Consider the following 20,954-nt stretch of genomic DNA (forward strand, 5'->3'; position numbering starts at 1 on the left):
GAGGGGTCGGCTGCGGTTGGCCTTCCCAAGCGAGGAAGGAGAAGGGGCGGGAAAGGAGGGCACGTGTTACTGGCCATGGCCCCGTGAGAAGGGGCGGGAAAGGGGGGGCACGTGTTACTGGAAGCGAGGAAGGAGAAGGGGCGGGAAAGGGGGGCACGTGTTACTGGCCATGGCCCCCTGAGGCACGGGCCAATTGGAACAGCGAGAGCTCCTGGCAGGCGGGACGAAGCCTACACCCCAGCCAATGATTAGCGAGCGTCCCAGCTCCGTATTCTCGGGAGCCAATGAGGCGTCAGACTGTCCGCTAAGTGCCCGCCCCACCTCGCCTCAACTTCTTTGGCGCCAATTCCGGAACTGTGAGGGCACGACCCACCGAGAGCTCGGCAGACTGAGGCGAGGGAAAGCGACCGGAGACGGTGTCCTGGCGTTTCCCGCTCCTCGGCGGGGTTTGGCCTCCAGGACGGACAGAGAGACAAGGTGTGCCTGCCCCACCCAGCCCACTGCGTTGCTCTGATCACCATGCAACGCAAGCAGCAGCCCGCGGAGCGGCAGAGTTCGACGGGAAGGCGGCCGCCTTCCCAGAGCCAGCGTGGAACCAGCGCGTCCCAGTGAGGCCGAGGCCAGTGCGGGTCGACGGCATCGACGTCGCCGACATCATCGCAGCACTGGGCGCCCTGCGAGCCCAGAGAGTCCAGCGAGCCCGGTGCCTCGTCGTCGTCGTCGCATCGAAGGTGACACCCCGAGAGCACGAGGGAGCACCCCCAGAGCTAGCGCGAGCCCAGAGAGTCCAGCGAGCCCGGTGCCTCGTCGTCGTCATCGCATCGCGAGCCCAGAGAGTCCAGCGAGCCCGGTGCCTCGTCGTCGCATCGAAGGTGACACCCCGAGAGCACGAGGGAGCACCCCCAGAGCTAGCGCGAGCCCAGAGAGTCCAGCGAGCCCGGTGCCTCGTCGTCGTCGTCGTCGCATCGCGAGCCCAGAGAGTCCAGCGAGCCCGGTGCCTCGTCGTCGCATCGAAGGTGACACCCCGAGAGCACGAGGGAGCACCCCCAGAGCTAGCGCGGGCCCAGTGCATAGTGAAGGTCGAGGTCGTACCCCCAGAGCTCGGGAGGGGCCAGCTCGTGGCCTGGAAGGAGGCAGCCCCAGAGCCGGCCCAGCCCACCGTGGGGTGGGGAGGCAGAGAGGAGCCCCAGAGCCAGCTCAGCCCGTGGGGTGGGGAGGCAGAGAGGAGCCCCAGAGCCAGTCCAGCCCTTCGTGAGACCCCCAGAGCCAGCCCAGCCCGCCGAGGGGAGGCAGAGAGGAGCCCCAGAGCCAGCTCAGCCCGTGAGGTGGGGAGGCAGAGAGGAGCCCCAGAGCCGGTCCAGCCCTTCATGAGACCCCCCAGAGCCGGCCCAGCCCACCGTGGGGTGGGAAGGCAGAGAGGAGCCCCAGAGCCGGCCCAGCCCTCCGTGGGGTGGGGAGGCAGAGAGGAGCCCCAGAGCCGGCCCAGCCCGCCGTGGGGTGGGGAGGCAGAGAGGAGCCCCAGAGCCAGCTCAGCCCGTGAGGTGGGGAGGCAGAGAGGAGCCCCAGAGCCGGTCCAGCCCTTCGTGAGACCCCCCAGAGCCGGCCCAGCCCGCTGTGGGGTGGGGAGGCAGAGAGGAGCCCCAGAGCCGGCTCAGCCCGTGGGGTGGGGAGGCAGAGAAGAGCCCCAGAGCCGGCCCAACCCACCGTGGGGCCCCCAGAGCCGGCCAGGGGCGTGGTGTGGAAGGAAGCATCACTGAGGGCGACGCCCGGCAGGTCACGAAGGAGGTCGTGTGGAAGGAGGCGCGGCTGGTCGAGAAGGAGGTCGTGTGGAAAGAGGCGGTCGTGTGGAAGGAGGCACAGCACGTCGGGAAGGAGGTCGTGTGGAAGGAGGCGCAGCTCGTCGCGAAGGAGGTCGTGTGGAAAGAGGCGCTCGTCGTGAAGGAGGTCGTGTGGAAAGAGGCGCTCGTAGCGAAGGAGGTCGTCGCGAAGGAGGTCGTGTGGGGGGATCCCCAGCACGTGGTCGCCTCAGCAGGGCTGGTGCGGGCCCAGCTCGTCGTGGCCCCAGAGCCAGAGCGGGCCCAGCAAGTCCAGGCGAAGGCCGTGCTCATGCTCCCAGAGCCGCCGACGCCCCAGCCCGTGGTCGCTCTGACCATCGTGGTCGGCCTCACAGCTCAGCCACCGGGCGAGGAGCTCCGGCCACCGGTGCCAGAGCCAGCCCCAGCACCAGCACCTCCAGCGATGGCACCCACGCCACCGCGAGCTCCAGCGCTTTGGTGCTGTCCTCAGAAGTCCACGGAGGAGAGCAGGTCAGGCGCCGCATGCCGCCAGTGCGTGCACGCGGAAGAGGCCTGCTCTTCTCCGTGAGTCGTGTGGAGCAGCAGCTGCGGGAGGGCCACTACGCCCCGCGGCTACGCCACTCCGCTGCCGTGTTCCTGGCTGGCGTCCTCCAGTACCTGGCGGCCCGTGTGCTGAAGCGGGCCAAGAGGGAGGCCCGCAAGAGGGGCACCAGGTGCATCGTCCCCGAGTTCGTGGACCTGGCCATCCACAACGACCCGCAGCTCAGCCGCGCCTTGGGCCCTACCACCACCTCCCTGGTGGACTACGACGCCTGAGAGCGAGCAGCCCGGCCTTGGGCCTGCTCTGCCACCACCTCCCAGGTGTCCGTCGGCCCCTGAAAGCGAGCAGCCCGGCCTTCCCCAATCAGTTTAGGGCCTGCGCGACCTTCCACCCCAGTGGCCTGGGGGAAATGTTGGAAACCAATACAGTGTTGAAAGAAACCCGAGTGCGTGTTTCAGTCCACCGGTGGGCCCACTGGGCCTGGGGTATGGCGTGGGGAGGCCTTCCTCCTGGGCTGGCGGGAATCCTCTCCACTCGCAGTGTGTGAGGGGTGGTGGGAATCCCCTGGGCCCTGTGTGAGGGGTGGAGGGTTCTGGTCTGGAGGCGAGTGGAGCTTCTGGTGGGAGGCATGAAGGGCGAGGGCGCTCCTGGTTGGGGTCCGGACGAGGCGGGAGAGTGCAGTGGGGGTGCCGAGGGGAGAGGTGAGGCAAAAGTGTGAGGGGGCTCCTTTTGGGGGGTGGGGGTGGGAGCGATGCTGGGGTGCAAGCGAGATGAGAGTGGAGACGACTCCACTATCAGCTCAGCGCCCAGTGCCAAGGCCGAGGCCCGGGGGGTGGGGGGGTGGGGGGAGAAGCTGGTGTTCCCCATCACTGCAGAGCTCAGGGCCCCTGCCTGCCTGACTGCAGCGTGGAGAGATGGGGTGGCGCCACCGAGCCCAGCGTGTGGCGGCGGGCTCGACTCGACGGGACTGGACCCCACCGAGGGACCGACCAACCGAGGGAGGACCGACGGACGGACCGACCGACCGAGGGAGGGCCTGGGACAGCCGCCCGTCCCGGGCGTGGGGCTAGGTCTCTGAAGCCAGCACCCAGGCTTGGCGGGTGGGGCGGGTGTGGGGAACCAGGCAGCAAAGTGCCAAGTTGGAAAGACAGTCGTCTGCTGTGACCGGGCCCCCGGGAGCGGCTGAGCCCAGCTCCTTTGGACAGCACACGGTCAAAGGCCGGCGCCAGCCAGCCAGCCAGCCGCCCACCAAGCGAGACCCCAGCCCCGGCTCCGTGAGCATGGGCTCAGTCAGCGCAGGCCTCGCCTTTCCTGGAGCACCAGGCCGGGCCCAGGGCTGCCGCGAGACCGGGCTGGGCGCCACCCCCGCCAGGCCCGCCCCCTCCGCGCCCGCCGCGCCCCGCTCCCTGCCAATCGGCAAGGCCAGCGGCCAGGCGGCGGGCGGGACCAGGCGAGCGAGCGGGCGCTCGGAGAGGCCAGCCCGCCGCGCGTCCCTCCCTCCGCAGCCAGGCAGTCCGTTCGGGCCTCCCATTTAACGACTTTCATAAGAGAACCTGTGTCAGTGCTAGGGGCTCGTTGGTGAGTTTAATGGCCTTCTACTGAACTTTTTAAATCTCATTTTCTGTGCTCTTAATGGGCTGCCAGTACTGTGAAATTTGGGGATGTCTCCAGCACAGCTGGGCCACTTAGATGCCAGCAAGCAAGTGTGGGTGGAGTTCTGGGCCTTGCAAACCCCCCCCCCCCCCCCCACGAGGACTCAACCAGCTCCCATCCCCAAAAGGCTCCAGAGATTACGGTCCAGAAGCCGGGCCCTTCCTGCCTTGGCTTCAGCTGTGATCTTTCTCAACAATCCATCACGGAGCTGGACAATTTAAAATCTATGAAAGGCTTTTTTTTTATCCAGGAAAACTGGGGGTTGGAGGCAGTCAGCAGGATAAAGGGACTAGGACACAGAGTAGGCAAGCTGGAGCAAAGGATTTGGTCCGCAATTTGACTTTTAAGGACTGAGTTAAGAATGACTTTTACGTGTTTAAAGGTGCGCCAACAGGGCTCAGGGATAGGATTCAAGGGATTAAAGCACACCATTTGCCTGTGTGAGGCCTTGCGTTCCATCTCCAGCACTTGGGAGCCCCTAGCACTGACAGATGTGCTCCTATGAAAGTCATCAAATGGTAGATCCAAAGAATGCTATGCAAAGTGACTACTTGAGACATTAAAAAGAACAAATTCTATCCATCTGGTCCTTTAAAGGAAGTCTGAGTTTCTGAGTCTAGTTAAATGACACTAGAGATCCCGAGAGTTCACATGAATTCAGAGGCTCCTAAAGCATCACACAGTCTTCTTTATCGAATTCCACCAGCACGAGTCACACCCTTTGACTTATTTGAATGTGTCATTTTTGTTTCTTTGGGGCCTCCCAAGCAATGCTCAGGAGCCCAGTGGCTACACTCACAAGCCCGCTACAATCAGAGCCTTCTGGGCCAGTGCAAGAGCCCAACTATGTGGAGGTGCGTGGCCACAGCGGTGCTGTATTTCTCATCATCCAGCGGAAGCTGAGAATTCTAGCACGCTTTAGGACTCCTGTTTCACTGCCACCACTCTCCTAATTTAAATAGCTTGAATGATCATTGAAAATGGTCAATGTTCTTGGGGTACAGTTGGATCTGGTGCTGCGGTTGAATCCAGGGCCTCACCTATGCATGGCATGTGGTTTACCTCTTGAGCCACATTCCTGACCTGTTTTTGCAACTTGAAAGAAAGTAAAGACAGGGACCAGAGGAGCTGTGGCACGAGTGGTAGGGCGTCTGCCTTGCACGCGCTAACCTAGGACGAACCGCGGTTCGATACTCTGTCGTCCATAGGGTCCCCCCAAGTCAGGAGCGATTTCTGAGGGCATAGCCAGGTGTAACCCCTGAGCATCACCGGGTGTGGCCCAAAAAGGGAAACCAAAACCAACAGCAAAAGAAGGACAGGGGCCGGATTGTCAGCACACACCCAGCCAACCCGGGTTCGATTCCCAGCATCCCATATAGTCCTCCAAGCCTGCCAGGAGCAATTTTTTTATTTGAAATTATATATGATTTATTTAGTTTAAGGGAAATTATTTTTAATTTTTGGGGTTCACACATGGCAATGCTCAGAGCTTTCTCCTGGCTAAGCACTCAAGGATCAGGAAACCATATGAGATCACATGAGTCAGTCACATGCAAAGCATGTACAGACCTTTTGTACTATTGCTCTACCCTAGAGCAAATTATTTTTGAGCACTACTTTTGTTCATTTCTATAGATATCTTATGATAGAAATATTTAAGCTAAATTCTTTTTCTTCTTCTCTTCCTCTTCCTCCTCTTCCTGTTCCTCCTTCTCCTTTGTGAAGATGGGTACAAAATCAATTCATTATATTCTACTTCTGAGCTCAATCACTTGCTCCCAAGGTATTTACTGCAACATGTTTTCCAGGACTAAAGGTAACCATTGAGTCTTAATACTGAGGTCACATTTTCCTATGCATTTGAAAATGTCATGATTGATTCTCTTCAAGAATCTTTAATAACTTAGAATTATCTTAATAACCTTAGAACTTACTTTGTCACTTTTGTGTTCTTATCCTCCTTTCTATTCCTACCACCTTCCAATTTAGTCTCATTGTAAATCTTTATATAAAACCTTTATTTCTCATAGACTCTCTGCTAACTGCTTCCATAATTTTTTCATGGAAACTTCTTTAGTTTACTATTTTCCCCCAACACTTTCTATAACATGTACCCACAAATTACATCCTTTTCTAGGTCTCCAAATTAATTTTCACACTAAAATAATTTTTTTGTGGTTTTTGGGTCACACCCGGCAGTGCTCAGGGGTTACTCCTCGCTTCATGCTCAGAAATTGCCAGGAGCAATTTTTGAGCACAGAGCCAATAGTAGTCTGAGAACCAGCGATTGTGGTAAAAAAAATAAAAAAATAAAAAAATTGAAAGACATTGGTGAGGGGTGAGTTTGGGCTATACTTGGTAGTGCTCGGAATCACCCCTGGCAGTGTTTGAAGGACCTTTGTGGTGCAGACATCAAAGCCGGGCCTTCCGCATGCAAGACAAACACCTAGCCCGGTGCCTAGCCAGCGCCAGCCAGCCAGCCGCCCACCAAGCGAGACCCCAGCCCGGGATCCCTGAGCATGGGCTCAGGCAGCGCAGGCCTCGCCTTTCCTGGAGCACCAGGCCGTGCCCAGGACTGCCGCGAGACGGCTGGGCGCCACCCCCGCCAGGCCCGCCCCCTCCGCGCCCGCCGCGGCTCCGCTCCCTGCCAATCGGCAAGGCCAGCGGCCCGCGGGGCGGGCGGGACCAGGCGAGCGGGCGCTCGGACAGGCCAGCCCGCCGCGCGCGTCCCGCCCTCCGCAGCCCGGCACTCCGTCCGGGCCTCCGGGCGCGCCCGCGCCACCAGCCCGGAAGAGGACGGGGCAGGGGGAGGAAGGGGAAGAGAGCGAGGCAGAGGTCCGCGGCAGGATGGCGGCGTCCGCGGCCGGCCTGGGCGGCCTGGGCGGCCTGGCCGTGGGCGCGGGCGGCGGCGGCGGCGGCGGCGGCGCGGCGGCCGAGCCCGGGGACTTCCTGGCGCGCTACCGCCAGGTGTCCAGCAAGCTCAAGAAGCGCTTCCTGCGGAAGCCGAACGTGGCCGAGGCCAGCGAGCAGTTCGCGCAGCTGGGCCGCGAGCTGCGCGCCCAGGAGTGCCTGCCCTACGCCGCCTGGTGCCAGCTGGCCGTGGCGCGCTGCCAGCAGGCGCTCTTCCACGGCCCCGGGGAGGCGCTGGCGCTCACCGAGGCCGCCCGCCTCTTCCTGCGGCAGGGAGCGCGACGCGCGGCGAGCGGCTCGGCTGCCCCGCGGGCCTACGGCGAGCAGCTGCAAGGCCGCCGCCAGCGCCCTGGGCGCCGCCGTGCGCCTGCACGCCGTGCTGGGCCAGCCGGCCGCCGCCGCCGCGCTGTGCCTCGAGCTGGCCGCCGCCCTGCGCGACCGGGGCCAGCCGGCCGCCGCCGCCGTGCACTACCAACGCGCCGCGCACATGCAGCTGCCGCTGCTGCCGCTGGCCGCGCTGCAGGCGCTGGGCGACGCCGCCTCCTGCCTGCTGCTGGCGCGCGACTACACCCGCGCCCTGGCCCTCTTCACGCGCATGCAGCTCCTGGCGCAGGAGCACGGCAGCCGCCCCTGGCCGCCCGCGCCGCCGCCCGCTGCTGCTGCTGCTGCTGCTCCTGCTCCTGCAGCTCCACCGCTGTCTGCTGCTGCTCCACCGCCACCTGCTGCTACTGCAGCACCCGGGCCCGGGCCCAGCGCGGCCCAGGTCCCGGACCCCGGGCTGCTCGCCCCCAGTGTCGCCCCCGCCCTGCTGGGCGCCTTTTCCGACGTGCTGGTCCGATGCGAGGTGTCCCGCGTGCTGCTGCTGCTGCTCTTGCAGCCGCCGCCCGTCAAGCTCCTGCCTGAGCATGCCCGCACCCTGGAGAAATACTCCTGGGAGGCCTTCGACGGCCACGGGCACGACAGCGGCGCACCCCTCCCCGAGGAGCTCTTCCTGCTGCTCCAGTCCTTGGTCATGGCCACCCACGAGAAGGACACGGAAGCCGTCAAGTCGCTGCAGGCCGACCTGTGGCCTCTGCTGAGTGCCGAGCAGAACCACCTCCTGCACCTCCTTCTGCAGGAAACCGTCTCCCCCTCGGGCCAGGGCATCTGACGCACCCGCCAGGTGCTCGGCGTCTCCACACCCCACCAGACCCGCAGGAGACCTCCCCTCCCGTGGGCCTCCTCTGCTTTGCGCTGCATTCATTTCGGGCCACGGAGCGCGGGACTCTCGGGCTGCCCAAAGTAGTTTCTTGTTTGGTGTGTGTAAATGACTGCAGAACTGGAATTTCTAAAATAAGGTGAAAAGAAAGGCCACAGACTCGAGCTTATTACCTTCAGGTGTTCAAGACGTTATTAATCCTCACATTTCATTCTTGTAACGAGAGAATCGTTTCATGTCTGGCTGCTCTGTACGCGTTCCTACTGAACTAAATTTGTTGGCAAATGTTAGCATGCCACTGATATCGCTGGTTGTTTGCGTGGTTTTCTTTTACATACTTTGTTGTCTTTACAGATTTTTGGTCGACATGGGTGGTGGTGGTGGTGGTAGCATTTCTCTTAGGCTATGGTGTGAACCCAGGGATTCTACGTGTAAAGCAATGTTCTCCACTGAGCTATGTCCCCAGCCTCTTATAGTTTGGGTTGGCATTGGTTTGTTTACTGGCGAGCAACAGTAGCAGTGCTCAGACTGCTCCTGGCTTCGTTCTAAGGGAATGTGCAGTATGCACATGCAAAACAAGGCAACTATCTTAATCCTGTACTATGTCCCCTAAATATACACATTTTCAAAGGACATAATTACCCTACCGTCTTTCTTTTTCTTACTTACATCCCAGAGGGAAAGATCTGAGGTAAGAGGTAGATAGGTTAAACACCAAGGATTTAGTGAGTACCTGCTTCTGATGGACTGACTTAAGAATTGTCAGGGGCCCGAGAGCTGGCGCTAGAGGTAAGGTGTCTGCCTTGCATGCGCTAGCCAGCCAAGGAAGGACTGTGGTTCCATCCCCCGGCATTCCATATGGTCCCCGCTCCCAAGCCAGGGGCAATTTCTGAGCGCTTAGCCAGGAGTGACCCCTGAGCATCAAACAAAAAAAAATTAAAAAAAAAGAATTGTGTGTGAGAGAGATAGTGCACCGGGCTAGGTATTTGCCCTGCATGCGGAAGGCCCAGCTTTGATGTCTGGCACCACAAAGGTCCTTCAAACACTGCCAGGGGGGATCCCGAGCACTACCAAGTATAGCCCAAACCCACCCCTCACCAAATGTCTTTCAATTTTTTTTATTTTTTTTTTTACCACAGTCGCTGGTTTCTCAGACTACTATTGGCTCTGTGCTCAAAAATTGCTCCTGGCAGGCTTGGAGGACTATATGGGATGCTGGGAATCGAACCCGGGTTGGCTGGGTGTGTGCTGACAATCCGGCCCCTGTCCTCCTTTTGCTGTTGGTTTTGGTTTCCCTTTTTGGGCCACACCCGGTGATGCTCAGGGGTTACTCCTGGCTATGCCCTCAGAAATCGCTCCTGGCTTGGGGGACCCTATGTGACGCCAGAGTATCGAACCGCGGTTCGTCCTAGGTTAGCGCATGCAAGGCAGACGCCCTACCACTCGTGCCACAGCTCCTCTGGTCCCTGTCTTTACTTTCTTTCAAGTTGCAAAAACAGGTCAGGAATGTGGCTCAAGAGGTAAACCACATGCCATGCATAGGTGAGGCCCTGGATTCAACCACAGCACCAGATCCAACTGTACCCCAAGAACATTGACCATTTTCAATGATCATTCAAGCTATTTAAATTAGGAGAGTGGTGGCAGTGAAACAGGAGGAGTCCTAAAGGGTGCTAGAATTCTCTGCTTCCGCTGGATGATGAGAAATACAGCACCGCTGTGGCCACGCAGCTCCACATAGTTGGGCTCTTGCACTGGCCCAGAAGGCTCTGATTGTAGCGGGCTTGTGAGTGTAGCCACTGGGCTCCTGAGCATTGCTTGGGAAGCCCCAAAGAAACAAAAATGACACATTCAAATAAGTCAAAGGGTGTGACTTTTGCTGGTGGAATTCGATAAAGACTGTGCGATGCTTTAGGAGCCTCTGAATTCATGTGAACTCTAGGGATCTCTAGTGTCATTTAACTAGACTCAGAAACTCAGACTTCCTTTAAAGGACCAGATGGATAGAATTTGTTCTTTTTAATGTCTCAAGTAGTCACTTTGCGTAGCATTCTCAGGGCCTACCATTGGATGACTTTCATAGGAGCACATCTGTCAGTGCTAGGGGCTCCCAAGTGCTGGAGATGGAACGCAAGGCCTCACACAGGCAAATGGTGTGCTTTATCCCTTGAATCCTATCCCTGAGCCCTGTTGGCGCACCTTTAAACACGTAAAAGTCATTCTTAACTCAGTCCTTAAAAGTCAAATTGCGGACCAAATCCTTTGCTCCAGCTTGCCTACTCTGTGCCCTAGTCCCTTTATCCTGCTGACTGCCTCCAACCCCCAGTTTTCCTGGATAAAAAAAAAAGCCTTTCATAGATTGTAAATGGCCCAGCTCCGTGATGGATTGTTGAGAAAGATCACAGCTGAAGCCAAGGCAGGAAGGGCCCGGCTTCTGGACCCTAATCTCTGGAGCCTTTTGGGGATGGGAGCTGGCTGAGTCCTCGGGGGGGGGGGGGGTTTGCAAGGCCCAGAACTCCACCCACACTTGCTTGCTGGCATCTAAGTGGCCCAGCTGTGCTGGAGACATCCCCAAATTTCACAGTACTGGCAGCCCATTAAGAGCACAGAAAATGAGATTTAAAAAATTCAGTAGAAGCCCATTAAACTCACCAAACGAGCCCCTAGCACTGACACATGGTCTCTTATGAAAGTCATTAAATGGGAGGCCCGGACGGAGTGCCGGGCTGCGGAGGGAGGGACGCGCGCGGCGGGCTGGCCTCTCCGAGCGCCCGCTCGCCTGGTCCCGCCCGCCCCGCGGGCCGCTGGCCTTGCCGATTGGCAGGGAGCGGGGCCGCGGCGGGCGCGGAGGGGGCGGGCCTGGCGGGGGTGGCGCCCAGCCCGGTCTCGCGGCAGCCCTGGGCCCGGCCTGGTGCTCCAGGAAAGGCGAGGCCTGCGCTGCCTGAGCCCATGCTCACCGAGCCGGGCTGGGGTCTCGCTTTGTGGGCGGCTGGCTGGCTGGCTGGCTGGCGCCGGCCTTTGACCGTGTGCTGTCCAAAGGAGCTGGGCTCAGCCGCTCCCGGGGGCCCGGTCACAGCAGACGACTGTCTTTCCAACTTGGCACTTTGCTGCCTGGTTCCCCACACCCGCCCCACCCGCCAAGCCTGGGTGCTGGCTTCAGAGACCTAGCCCCACGCCCGGGACGGGCGGCTGTGCCAGGCCCTCCCTCGGTCGGTCGGTCCCTCGGTCGGGTCCCGTCCCGTCGAGTCGAGCCCGCCGCCACACGCTCGGCTCGGTGGCGCCACCCCATCTCTCCACGCTGCAGTCAGGCAGGCAGGGGCCCTGAGCTCTGCAGTGATGGGGAACACCAGCTTCTCCCCCCACACCCCACACCCCCCGGGCCTCGGCCTTGGCACTGGGCGCTGAGCTGATAGAGGAGTCGTCTCCACTCTCATCTCGCTTGCACCCCAGCATCGCTCCCACCCCCCACCAGGAGCCCCCTCGCACTTTTGCCTCACCTCTCCCCTCGGCACCCCCACTGCACTCTCCCGCCTCGTCCGGACCCCAACCAGGAGCGCCCTCGCCCTTCATGCCTCCCACCAGAAGCTCCACTCGCCTCCAGACCAGAACCCTCCACCCCTCACACAGGGCCCCGGGGATTCCCGCCACCCCTCAGGCACGGCCCAGGGGATTCCCGCCAACCCTCACACACGGCAGGTGCAGAGGATTCCCGCCAGCCCAGGAGGAAGGCCTCCCCACGCCATACCCCAGGCCCAGTGGGCCCGCCGGTGGACTGAAACACGCACTCGGGTTTCTTTCAACACTCTATTGGTTTCCAACATTTCCCCCAGGCCACTGGGGTGGAAGGACGCGCAGGCCCTAAACTGATTGGGGAAGGCCGGGCTGCTCGCTTTCAGGCGTCGTAGTCCACCAAGGAGGTGGTGGTAGGGCCCAAGGCGCGGCTGAGCTGCGGGTCGTTGTGGATGGCCAGGTCCACGAACTCGGGGACGATGCACCTGGTGCCCCTCTTGCGGGCCTCCCTCTTGGCCCGCTTCAGCACACGGGCCACCAGGTACTGGAGGACGCCAGCCAGGAACACGGCAGCGGAGTGGCGTAGCCGCTGGGCGTAGTGGCCCTCCCGCAGCTGCTTCTCCACACGACTCACGGAGAAGAGCAGGCCTCTTCGGCGTGCACGCACTGGCGGCATGCGGCGCCTGACCCGCTCTCCTTCGTGGACTTCTGAGGACAGCACCAAAGCGCTGGAGCTCGCGGTGGCGTGGGTGCCATCGATGGAGGTGATGGGGCTGGGGCTGGCTCTGGCGCCGGTGGCCGGAGCTCCTCGCCCGGTGGCTGAGCTGTGAGGCCGACCACGATGGTCAGAGCGACCACGGGCTGGGGCGTCGGCGGCTCTGGGAGCATGAGCACGGCCTTCGCCTGGACTTGCTGGGCCCGCTCTGGCTCTGGGGCCACGACGAGCTGGGCCCGCACCAGCCCTGCTGAGGCGACGTGCTGGGGATCCCTCCACACGACCTCCTTCGCGACGACCTCCTTCGCTACGAGCGCCTCTTTCCACACGACCTCCTTCGCGACGAGCTGCGCCTCCTTCCACACGACCTCCTTCGCGACGAGCTGCGCCTCCTTCCACACGACCTCCTTCGCGACGAGCTGCGCCTCCTTCCACACGACCTCCTTCGCGACGTGCAGCGCCTCCTTCCACACGACCTCCTTCGTGACCTGCCGGGCATCGCCCTCAGTGATGCTTCCTTCCACACCACACCCCCAGCCGGCTCTGGGGGCCCCACGGTGCGTTGGGCCGGCTCTGGGGCTCCTCTCTGCCTCCCCACCCCACAGCGGGCTGGACCTGCTCTGGGGGTCCCACGAAGGGCTGGGCCGGCTCTGGGGCTCCTCTCTGCCTCCCCACCCCACGGCTGGCTGGGCCGGCTCTGGGGGTCCACAAAGGGCTGGGCCGGCTCTGGGGCTCCTCTCTGCCTCCCCACCCCCAGGGTGGGCAGGGCCGGCTCTGGGGCTCCTCTCTGCCTCCCCACCTCACGGGCTGAGCTGGCTCTGGGGCTCCTCTCTGCCTCCCCACCCCACGGTGGGCTGGGCCGGCTCTGGGGGTCCCACAAAGGGCTGGGCCGGCTCTGGGGCTCCTCTCTGCCTCCCCACCCCACGGAGGGCTGGGCCGGCTCTGGGGCTCCTCTCTGCCTTCCCACCCCACGGTGGGCTGGGCCGGCGCTGGGGGGTCTCACGAAGGGCTGGACCGGCTCTGGGGCTCCTCTCTGCCTCCCCACCTCACGGGCTGAGCTGGCTCTGGGGCTCCTCTCTGCCTCCCCCTCGGCGGGCTGGGCTGGCTCTGGGGGTCTCACGAAGGGCTGGACTGGCTCTGGGGCTCCTCTCTGCCTCCCCACCCCACGGGCTGAGCTGGCTCTGGGGCTCCTCTCTGCCTCCCCACCCCACGGTGGGCTGGGCCGGCTCTGGGGCTGCCTCCTTCCAGGCCACGAGCTGGCCCCTCCCGAGCTCTGGGGGTACGACCTCGACCTTCACTATGCACTGGGCCCGCGCTAGCTCTGGGGGTGCTCCCTCGTGCTCTCGGGGTGTCACCTTCGATGCGACGACGAGGCACCGGGCTCGCTGGACTCTCTGGGCTCGCGATGCGACGACGACGACGACGAGGCACCGGGCTCGCTGGACTCTCTGGGCTCGCGCTAGCTCTGGGGGGTGCTCCCTCGTGCTCTCGGGGTGTCACCTTCGATGCGACGACGAGGCACCGGGCTCGCTGGACTCTCTGGGCTCGCGATGCGATGACGACGACGAGGCACCGGGCTCGCTGGACTCTCTGGGCTCGCGCTAGCTCTGGGGGTGCTCCCTCGTGCTCTCGGGGTGTCACCTTCGATGCGACGACGACGACGAGGCACCGGGCTCGCTGGACTCTCTGGGCTCGCAGGGCGCCCAGTGCTGCGATGATGTCGGCGACGTCGATGCCGTCGACCCGCACTGGCCTCGGCCTCACTGGGACGCGCTGGTTCCACGCTGGCTCTGGGAAGGCGGCCGCCTTCCCGTCGAACTCTGCCGCTCCGCGGGCTGCTGCTGCGTTGCATGGTGATCAGAGCAACGCAGTGGGCTGGGTGGGGCAGGCACACCTTGTCTCTCTGTCCGTCCTGGAGGCCAAACCCCGCCGAGGAGCGGGAAACGCCAGGACACCGTCTCCGGTCGCTTCCCTCGCCTCAGTCTGCCGAGCTCTCGGTGGGTCGTGCCCTCACAGTTCCGGAATTGGCGCCAAAGAAGTTGAGGCGAGGTGGGGCGGGCACTTAGCGGACAGTCTGACGCCTCATTGGCTCCCGAGAATACGGAGCTGGGACGCTCGCTAATCATTGGCTGGGGTGTAGGCTTCGTCCCGCCTGCCAGGAGCTCTCGCTGTTCCAATTGGCCCGTGCCTCAGGGGGCCATGGCCAGTAACACGTGCCCCCCTTTCCCGCCCCTTCTCCTTCCTCGCTTCCAGTAACACGTGCCCCCCTTTCCCGCCCCTTCTCACGGGGCCATGGCCAGTAACACGTGCCCTCCTTTCCCGCCCCTTCTCCTTCCTCGCTTGGGAAGGCCAACCGCAGCCGACCCTCGAAAAGTGGCTTTTGTTTTTTCTATTCTTTTCGGGGTTTGGGGGTCACACCCGGCAGGCTCAGGGGCTACTCGTCGCTCTTCGCTGCCCCAGGCTCGCTGATCCTGTGGGGGTGGCCCTCGCCTCATTCTCAGTCCCAATGCTGGCCCCTCCCCCATGAAGCCATCCCCGTCTGGCCTGGTGGCGCCCCTCCCTGTCAGACATTTTCTCCCCGGACACTCGCCCCCTCCCTGTCAGACATTTTCTCCCCGGACACTCGCCCCCTCCCTGTCAGACATTTTCTCACCGGGACAGCTCGCCCCCTACCGGTCAGACATTTTCTCCCCAGGACTCGCCCCCTCCCTGTCAGACATTTTCTCCCCGGGACAACTCGCCCCCTCCCTGTCATTTTCTCCCCGGACACTCGCCCCCTCCCTGTCAGACATTTTCTCACCGGGACAGCTCGCCCCCTACCGGTCAGACATTTTCTCCCCAGGACTCGCCCCCTCCCTGTCAGACATTTTCTCCCCGGGACAACTCGCCCCCTCCCTGTCATTTTCTCCCCGGGACAACTCGCTCCCTACCGGTCAGACATTTTCTCCCCAGGACTCGCACCCTCCCTGTCAGACATTTTCTCCCCGGACACTCGCCCCCTACCGGTCAAGACATTTTCTCCCCAGGACTCGCCCCCTCCCTGTCAGACATTTTCTCCACTCGTCCTTGCTGTCAGACTCGCTTGCACTTTCCCCCCACCACCCTACGGCTTCCCGTAGGCAGAAGGCTGACTGTGTGGCGTGGCCCATGGGCCACTGCAGGTGGACTCATTGGGTCCTGAGGGGCTATGGATATACATATACATATATACATGGATATACATATACATATATACATGGAGATATATACATATATATATATATATATATATATATATATATAAATTAAACACTGCTGCACTACACTGCACCACGGCAGGCAAAGTCAGTTTGGCTTTTTCCTGGCTGAGTGAGATTCCTTCACAGGATGGAGACCACTGGTGTGCAGCCTTGCAGCCTTGCAGCAGAGGCGGAACCCTTTCCAACTCTGGAGCATTGGAGGAGGAGGGCTGGACCAGTGCTCCGGGGTTACTCCTGACTATGCACTCTGTCTATAGAGTCGTTCTCTGCTCTTTTCTGAGTACGCCTAGGAGTGGGCTGTGGTGTGGTGTGGTGTGTGTGTGTGTGTGGTGTGTGTGTGGTGTGTGTGTGCAATCCTTTGGTGTCTATGTTGAGCATGCAGAGGAACCGGCCCACTGATTTCCACTGCAGCACCGAGGTGAGGCAGGCTCTCATTTCCCACAGCAGGGCGTGGGTCTCCATGGCTGCAGTGAAGCCTCATGCAAACTTGTCGTTCGCCATGGGTTTTGCTTTTCTGGTTGCGTGTGTGGTGTGTGGTGTGTGTGTGTGTGTGTGTGTGTGTGTGTGAGGAGAGAGAGAGAGGAGAGAGAGAGGAGAGAGAGAGGAGAGAGAGGGGAGGAGAGAGAGAGAGGAGAGAGAGAGGGGAGGAGAGAGAGAGAGGAGAGAGGAGAGGAGAGAGAGAATAACTGGTCAACAATACCAGGACCAACTGGTGTTGTTGAGAATGTGTTGAAAAAATAATTTGGGTGGGGGCACACCCGGTGACGCTCAGGAGTTACTCCTGGCCATGCACTCAGAAATCGCTCCTGCCAATCTCTGGGGACCTTCTGGGATGCCAAGGATTGAACCCGGGTTGGCCATGTGCAAGGCAAATAGACCCTATCCATTGTTCTATCGCTCCAGTCCCACAGTTTGCATATTTCTCTAAGTAAAGTAAGAATAGAGCTGCCATATGAGCCGGAAATTCCACTTCTGGGTGCATGGATAACTCTAAGTAAAATAAGAATAAAGCTCCCACCTGAGCCAGAAATTCCACTTCTGGGCATATACACCCAGGACACAGAAAACTCATTCAGATGGAAATCTGAACATCATATTCACTGCAGTACAAAGTATAATAGCTAAGATATAGACTCAACATAGGTGTCAAATGGCAGGTGAGTGAATCATGAAGATATAGTATAACTCACTATGGAATACCACGCAGCTTCAAGGAACAAGGAAATACAGTTTGCTGCATGAAAGTGAAGGATATCATGTTAAGTGAAGTAAGTCAGAAGATGAATGGTATGACTTACTTGTGGAGTATAGAATAACTGGACAAGGGAATGCAAGGTATTAAAAGGAGATAACTCAATCACCTTTGACCCTGGAAGACAAGAAGAACACATAAGGAAAGAAATAAAGGGGATAACAATAAGTAGACAAGAAGTAACTGGCAGTATTCAAGCTCCTTGGGTATAAAGGTGGTATAGAGGAAAGGTATAGTATAAACTGTAGAGTCAACAATATGGAAAGCAGTTGATCCAAACCACAACAACCAAACTCAAAATGTATTTGTCAAGGAGGTAGGGCTGGAGAATGAGGTGGGGAGCCTGGGGACACTGGAATAGGAACTGGTGTTAGTACACCAGTTCTACACCATGCTTAAACCTTAACTATGAATAATTTTGTAAAGCATGGTGTCTTAATAAAAAAATTACAGAAAGAAAATAGTCAGAAGAAGTATTTGAAAAACTAATGGTTGAGAATTTTCTAAAATTAGTGATAGAAACCAAAATGCATGTCTAAGAAACTCAGATAACTATTGCCTCCAAGCATATCACAGAGCCCTGAAAACAAAAGATAAAAAGAAGAGATTAGAGGATTCAAAGGAGAAAGCACAATATTTTTAGGAAAATACCAATAAGAATTATATCATATTTCTGGGGCCAGAGAGATAGCATGGAGGGTAAGGCGTTTGCCTTTCGTGCAGAAGGTCAGTGGTTCTAATCCCGGCATCCCATATGGTCCCCTGTGCCTGCCAGGGGCGATTTCTGAGCCTAGAGCCAGGAGTAACCCCTGAGTGCTGCTGGATGTGACCCATAAAACAAAAAAAAAGGATTATATCATATTACTTTTTTATTGGGGGGGGGGCCCACACCTGGCGGAGCTCAGGGGTTACTCCTGGCTGTCTGCTCAGAAATCGCTCCTGGCCGGCATGGGGGACCATATGGGACACCGGAATTCGAACCAACCACTTTTGGTCCTGGATCGGCTGCTTGCAAGGCAAACGCCGCTGTACTATCTCTCCGGGCCCGTATATATCATATTTCTAATCACAAGAATTGTAAGCAAGAAAATAATAGAATGTGTCTTTAGACTCAGATTTTTTAAAACATTTAGTGACTCAACCCAGAATTCGACACTATTCCACTGAAATAGTTGTTTCCTTAAAATTAAATATAAGATGATTTAATATACACACATGTCAGTGGACACATTTAAATGTAATTATATAATAGACTAATTTGAAGCAAAGAGGAAAGCAAAGATGAAAGGAAAATAACAAAGTTAGAGTGACTAGGAAACAGCTAGAAATATGGTAGATTTTAATTTAGTTATACGATTTCAAGTGTGAACAGACTAAACAAATAGTAAAAACTGAGACTACCAGACTGCATTAAAACGTGAAAACACGGGCCGGGCGGTGGCGCTAGAGGTAAGGTGCCTGCCTTGCCTACGCTAGCCTTGGACGAACCGCGGTTCGATCCCCCGGTGTCCCATATGGTCCCCCAAGCCAGGAGCGACTTCTGAGCGCATAGCCAGGAGTAACCCCTGAGCGGTACCGGGTGTGGCCCAAAAACCAAGAAAAAAAAAAGTGAAAACACAATTCAAAGACATTTAAAATATGAAGGCTGGGATCATAGTGATAGTACAGTTGGTAGAGTGTTTGCCTCGCACATGGCCAACCAAGGTTCGATCCCCCCTGAGCACCACCGAGTGTGGCCCAGAAACCAAAAATATGAAGACTAATATAGAATAAAAGTGGAGCTATGGAGAAAGGCATAACATGCAAAAGCTAACCAAAATAATCCTGGAGGACATATTCCTTTCAGACAAGAAAACTTAAACAAGGAAGAACAATAGAGCTAAATGGGGACATTGTTGGTGTACCTATCTGAGACCCTGGACCTAGGTGTAGCTACCTGAGACCCACCCATTTCTGGGAGGGGTCTTGGGAACCAGATAGTAGGTGTAACCTTACCTGCAAGACCCCGCCCATTCCTGGGAGCGGTCTTGGAAAAGTTAGATAAGCCTTGGACCGAGGGAATTCGGGCTTTTCTGCGCTGCTGGGCGCTCTGGCTTTTGGGTTTCTGCGTTCTGGTCTTTGACCAGCATGAAGCCCAAAGGGAAGATGGCTGAAAGAAGTTTAGATGCAGGGCCAAGAATAACTAGTGCTTGAAAGGTTATGAGTAGGCCACACACATGTGGTGAATAGGGCATGATAAAGCTAATGGTTCCTGATGCCTGCCTGTGAGTGAGTTCAATACCCGTCGCTTTCCTGAACCCCAGACCCGCCAGTTGATGGGGGTTGCGGAACCACGTGGCCTGGGATGGCAGAGAGAAATCCTTCACCATCCATTGCCATCCAGCCCCATCATTATTTATTTAATTCAACAGGACATTATAAGGGAATCAATTTTACAAGACACATTTCTTTTTTTGTTTGTTTGTTTGGTTTTGGTTTTTGGGCCATACGTGGTGACGCTCAGGGGTTACTCCTGGCTATGCACTCAGAAATGGCTCCTGGCTTGGGGGACCATATGGGATGCCGGGGGAATGAACTGCGGTCCGTCCTAAGCTAGCACCGGCCAGGCAGTCTCCTTACCGCTCCGTACCACCGCTCAGGTCCCTAAAAAAAATTTGTTTTTCTGTTTTGTTTGTTTGTTTTTTTTTTTTGGTTTTGTTTTGTTTTTGCTTTTTGGGCCATACGTGGTGACGCTCAGGGGTTACTCCTGGCTATATGCTCCAAAATCGCTCCTGACTTTGTGGACCATATGGGAAGCTGGGGGATCGAACCACCATCCATCCTAGGCTAGCACCGGCCGGGCAGTCTCCTTACTGCTCCCGGCCACCACTGAGGCCCCTAAAAGTAGTTTTTATTTTTATTTTTATTTATTTATTTATTATTTGTTTTTTGGGCCACATCCGGTGACACTCAGGGGTTACTCCTGGCTATGCGCTCAGAAATTGCTCCTGGCTTGGGGGACCATATGGGAAGCCAGGATCGAACCAGGTCTGCCCTGGTCAACCGCGTGCAAGGCAAATGAAATGCCCTACCGTTGTGCTATCGCTCCGGCCCCAAGACACATTTCTAAGCAAGTATTCACCTATCAACAACAACTTTAAAGTTAATTATACTAAGCCTGTTAGAACTGAAAGGAAAAATAGGCAAAATCCACACAGATTTGGAGACTTCAACATCATTAGGCAACTGCTGGAAATTGAAGCAAGAAAAACAGTAAGGTGGCTCAGAGAGAGTGTAGCAGATAAGACACTTGCCTCACATGCAGTGGACCTGGGTTTGATCCTTGGCATCCTGTATGATCTCCCCAAGAACCCCATCAAGAGTGATATTTGAATGCAGAGTGAGGAATAATCCTGGAGTGTCACCGGGGGTAGCCCCCAAAGCAAAAAGTAAATATAACCTGAATAGCATAGTCAAACAACTTGTACTCAGGTTCACCAGAGAAAAGAAACAATAAAATAGTGTATAGATATATAAATAAGGGGATATTATAAATATTGTATTCTATATATAATTATATGCATGAATTAATATTTATTATATGTAGCATATATGTATATATAGCTGTAGAGTGACAGATTATGACAAATTGATTTATGGGATAATAGAGATCGCGCAGCAGAGACCAAGGAAGACCAATGGTGTCATTCAGTCTGTAGAATACGTTACAACCTATAGACCATGGGAGAGGATGGTATAAATCTCAGTACAAAAGGCAGTAGATGAGATATCTCAACTCCAACAGTGAGGCAGATTAAAAAAATAGGGAGGGGGGTTTCTTTCTAAGCCTCATGTTATACAGGTTTTCAAGTATTTGGCTGAATATTCGTCCACATGGGGAGAGAAATTTGCTTTATTGACTCCACAATTTCAAATGTTAATTAAATTAGGAAATGCCCATGAATGATGTTTAACCTGGGAATCCTATGGCCAGTTCAGTTGTTGATGTAAAAAACTATCAAGTACACAGCTTGATTACATTTTTTTAATAACAGGATTCGAGCAGAGCAGTCCTTTCATACCATTGTAGAAAATCAATCCGAGACTGGACATGTCTGTGAAAGGGTAAGAGAAACACAGCCTTGGTCAACTCACATCACC

General features: G+C 57.3%; 1 protein-coding gene across 1 annotated transcript; it reads left to right on the forward strand.

Annotated features, from left to right (window-relative positions):
- Positions 1-4,760: 4,760 nt before the first annotated feature.
- LOC125998962 (40-kDa huntingtin-associated protein-like) lies at positions 4,761-8,053 on the forward strand. The gene is given in 3 exon segments (XM_049766977.1): positions 4,761-4,844; positions 6,520-7,233; positions 7,235-8,053. Coding segments are annotated over 3 exon segments (1,614 nt in total). The 3' UTR covers positions 8,051-8,053.
- The last annotated feature ends 12,901 nt before the right edge of the window (positions 8,054-20,954 follow it).

The sequence above is a fragment of the Suncus etruscus genome, chromosome X, assembly GCF_024139225.1.
Source record: "Suncus etruscus isolate mSunEtr1 chromosome X, mSunEtr1.pri.cur, whole genome shotgun sequence".
Taxonomy (NCBI): domain Eukaryota; kingdom Metazoa; phylum Chordata; class Mammalia; order Eulipotyphla; family Soricidae; genus Suncus; species Suncus etruscus.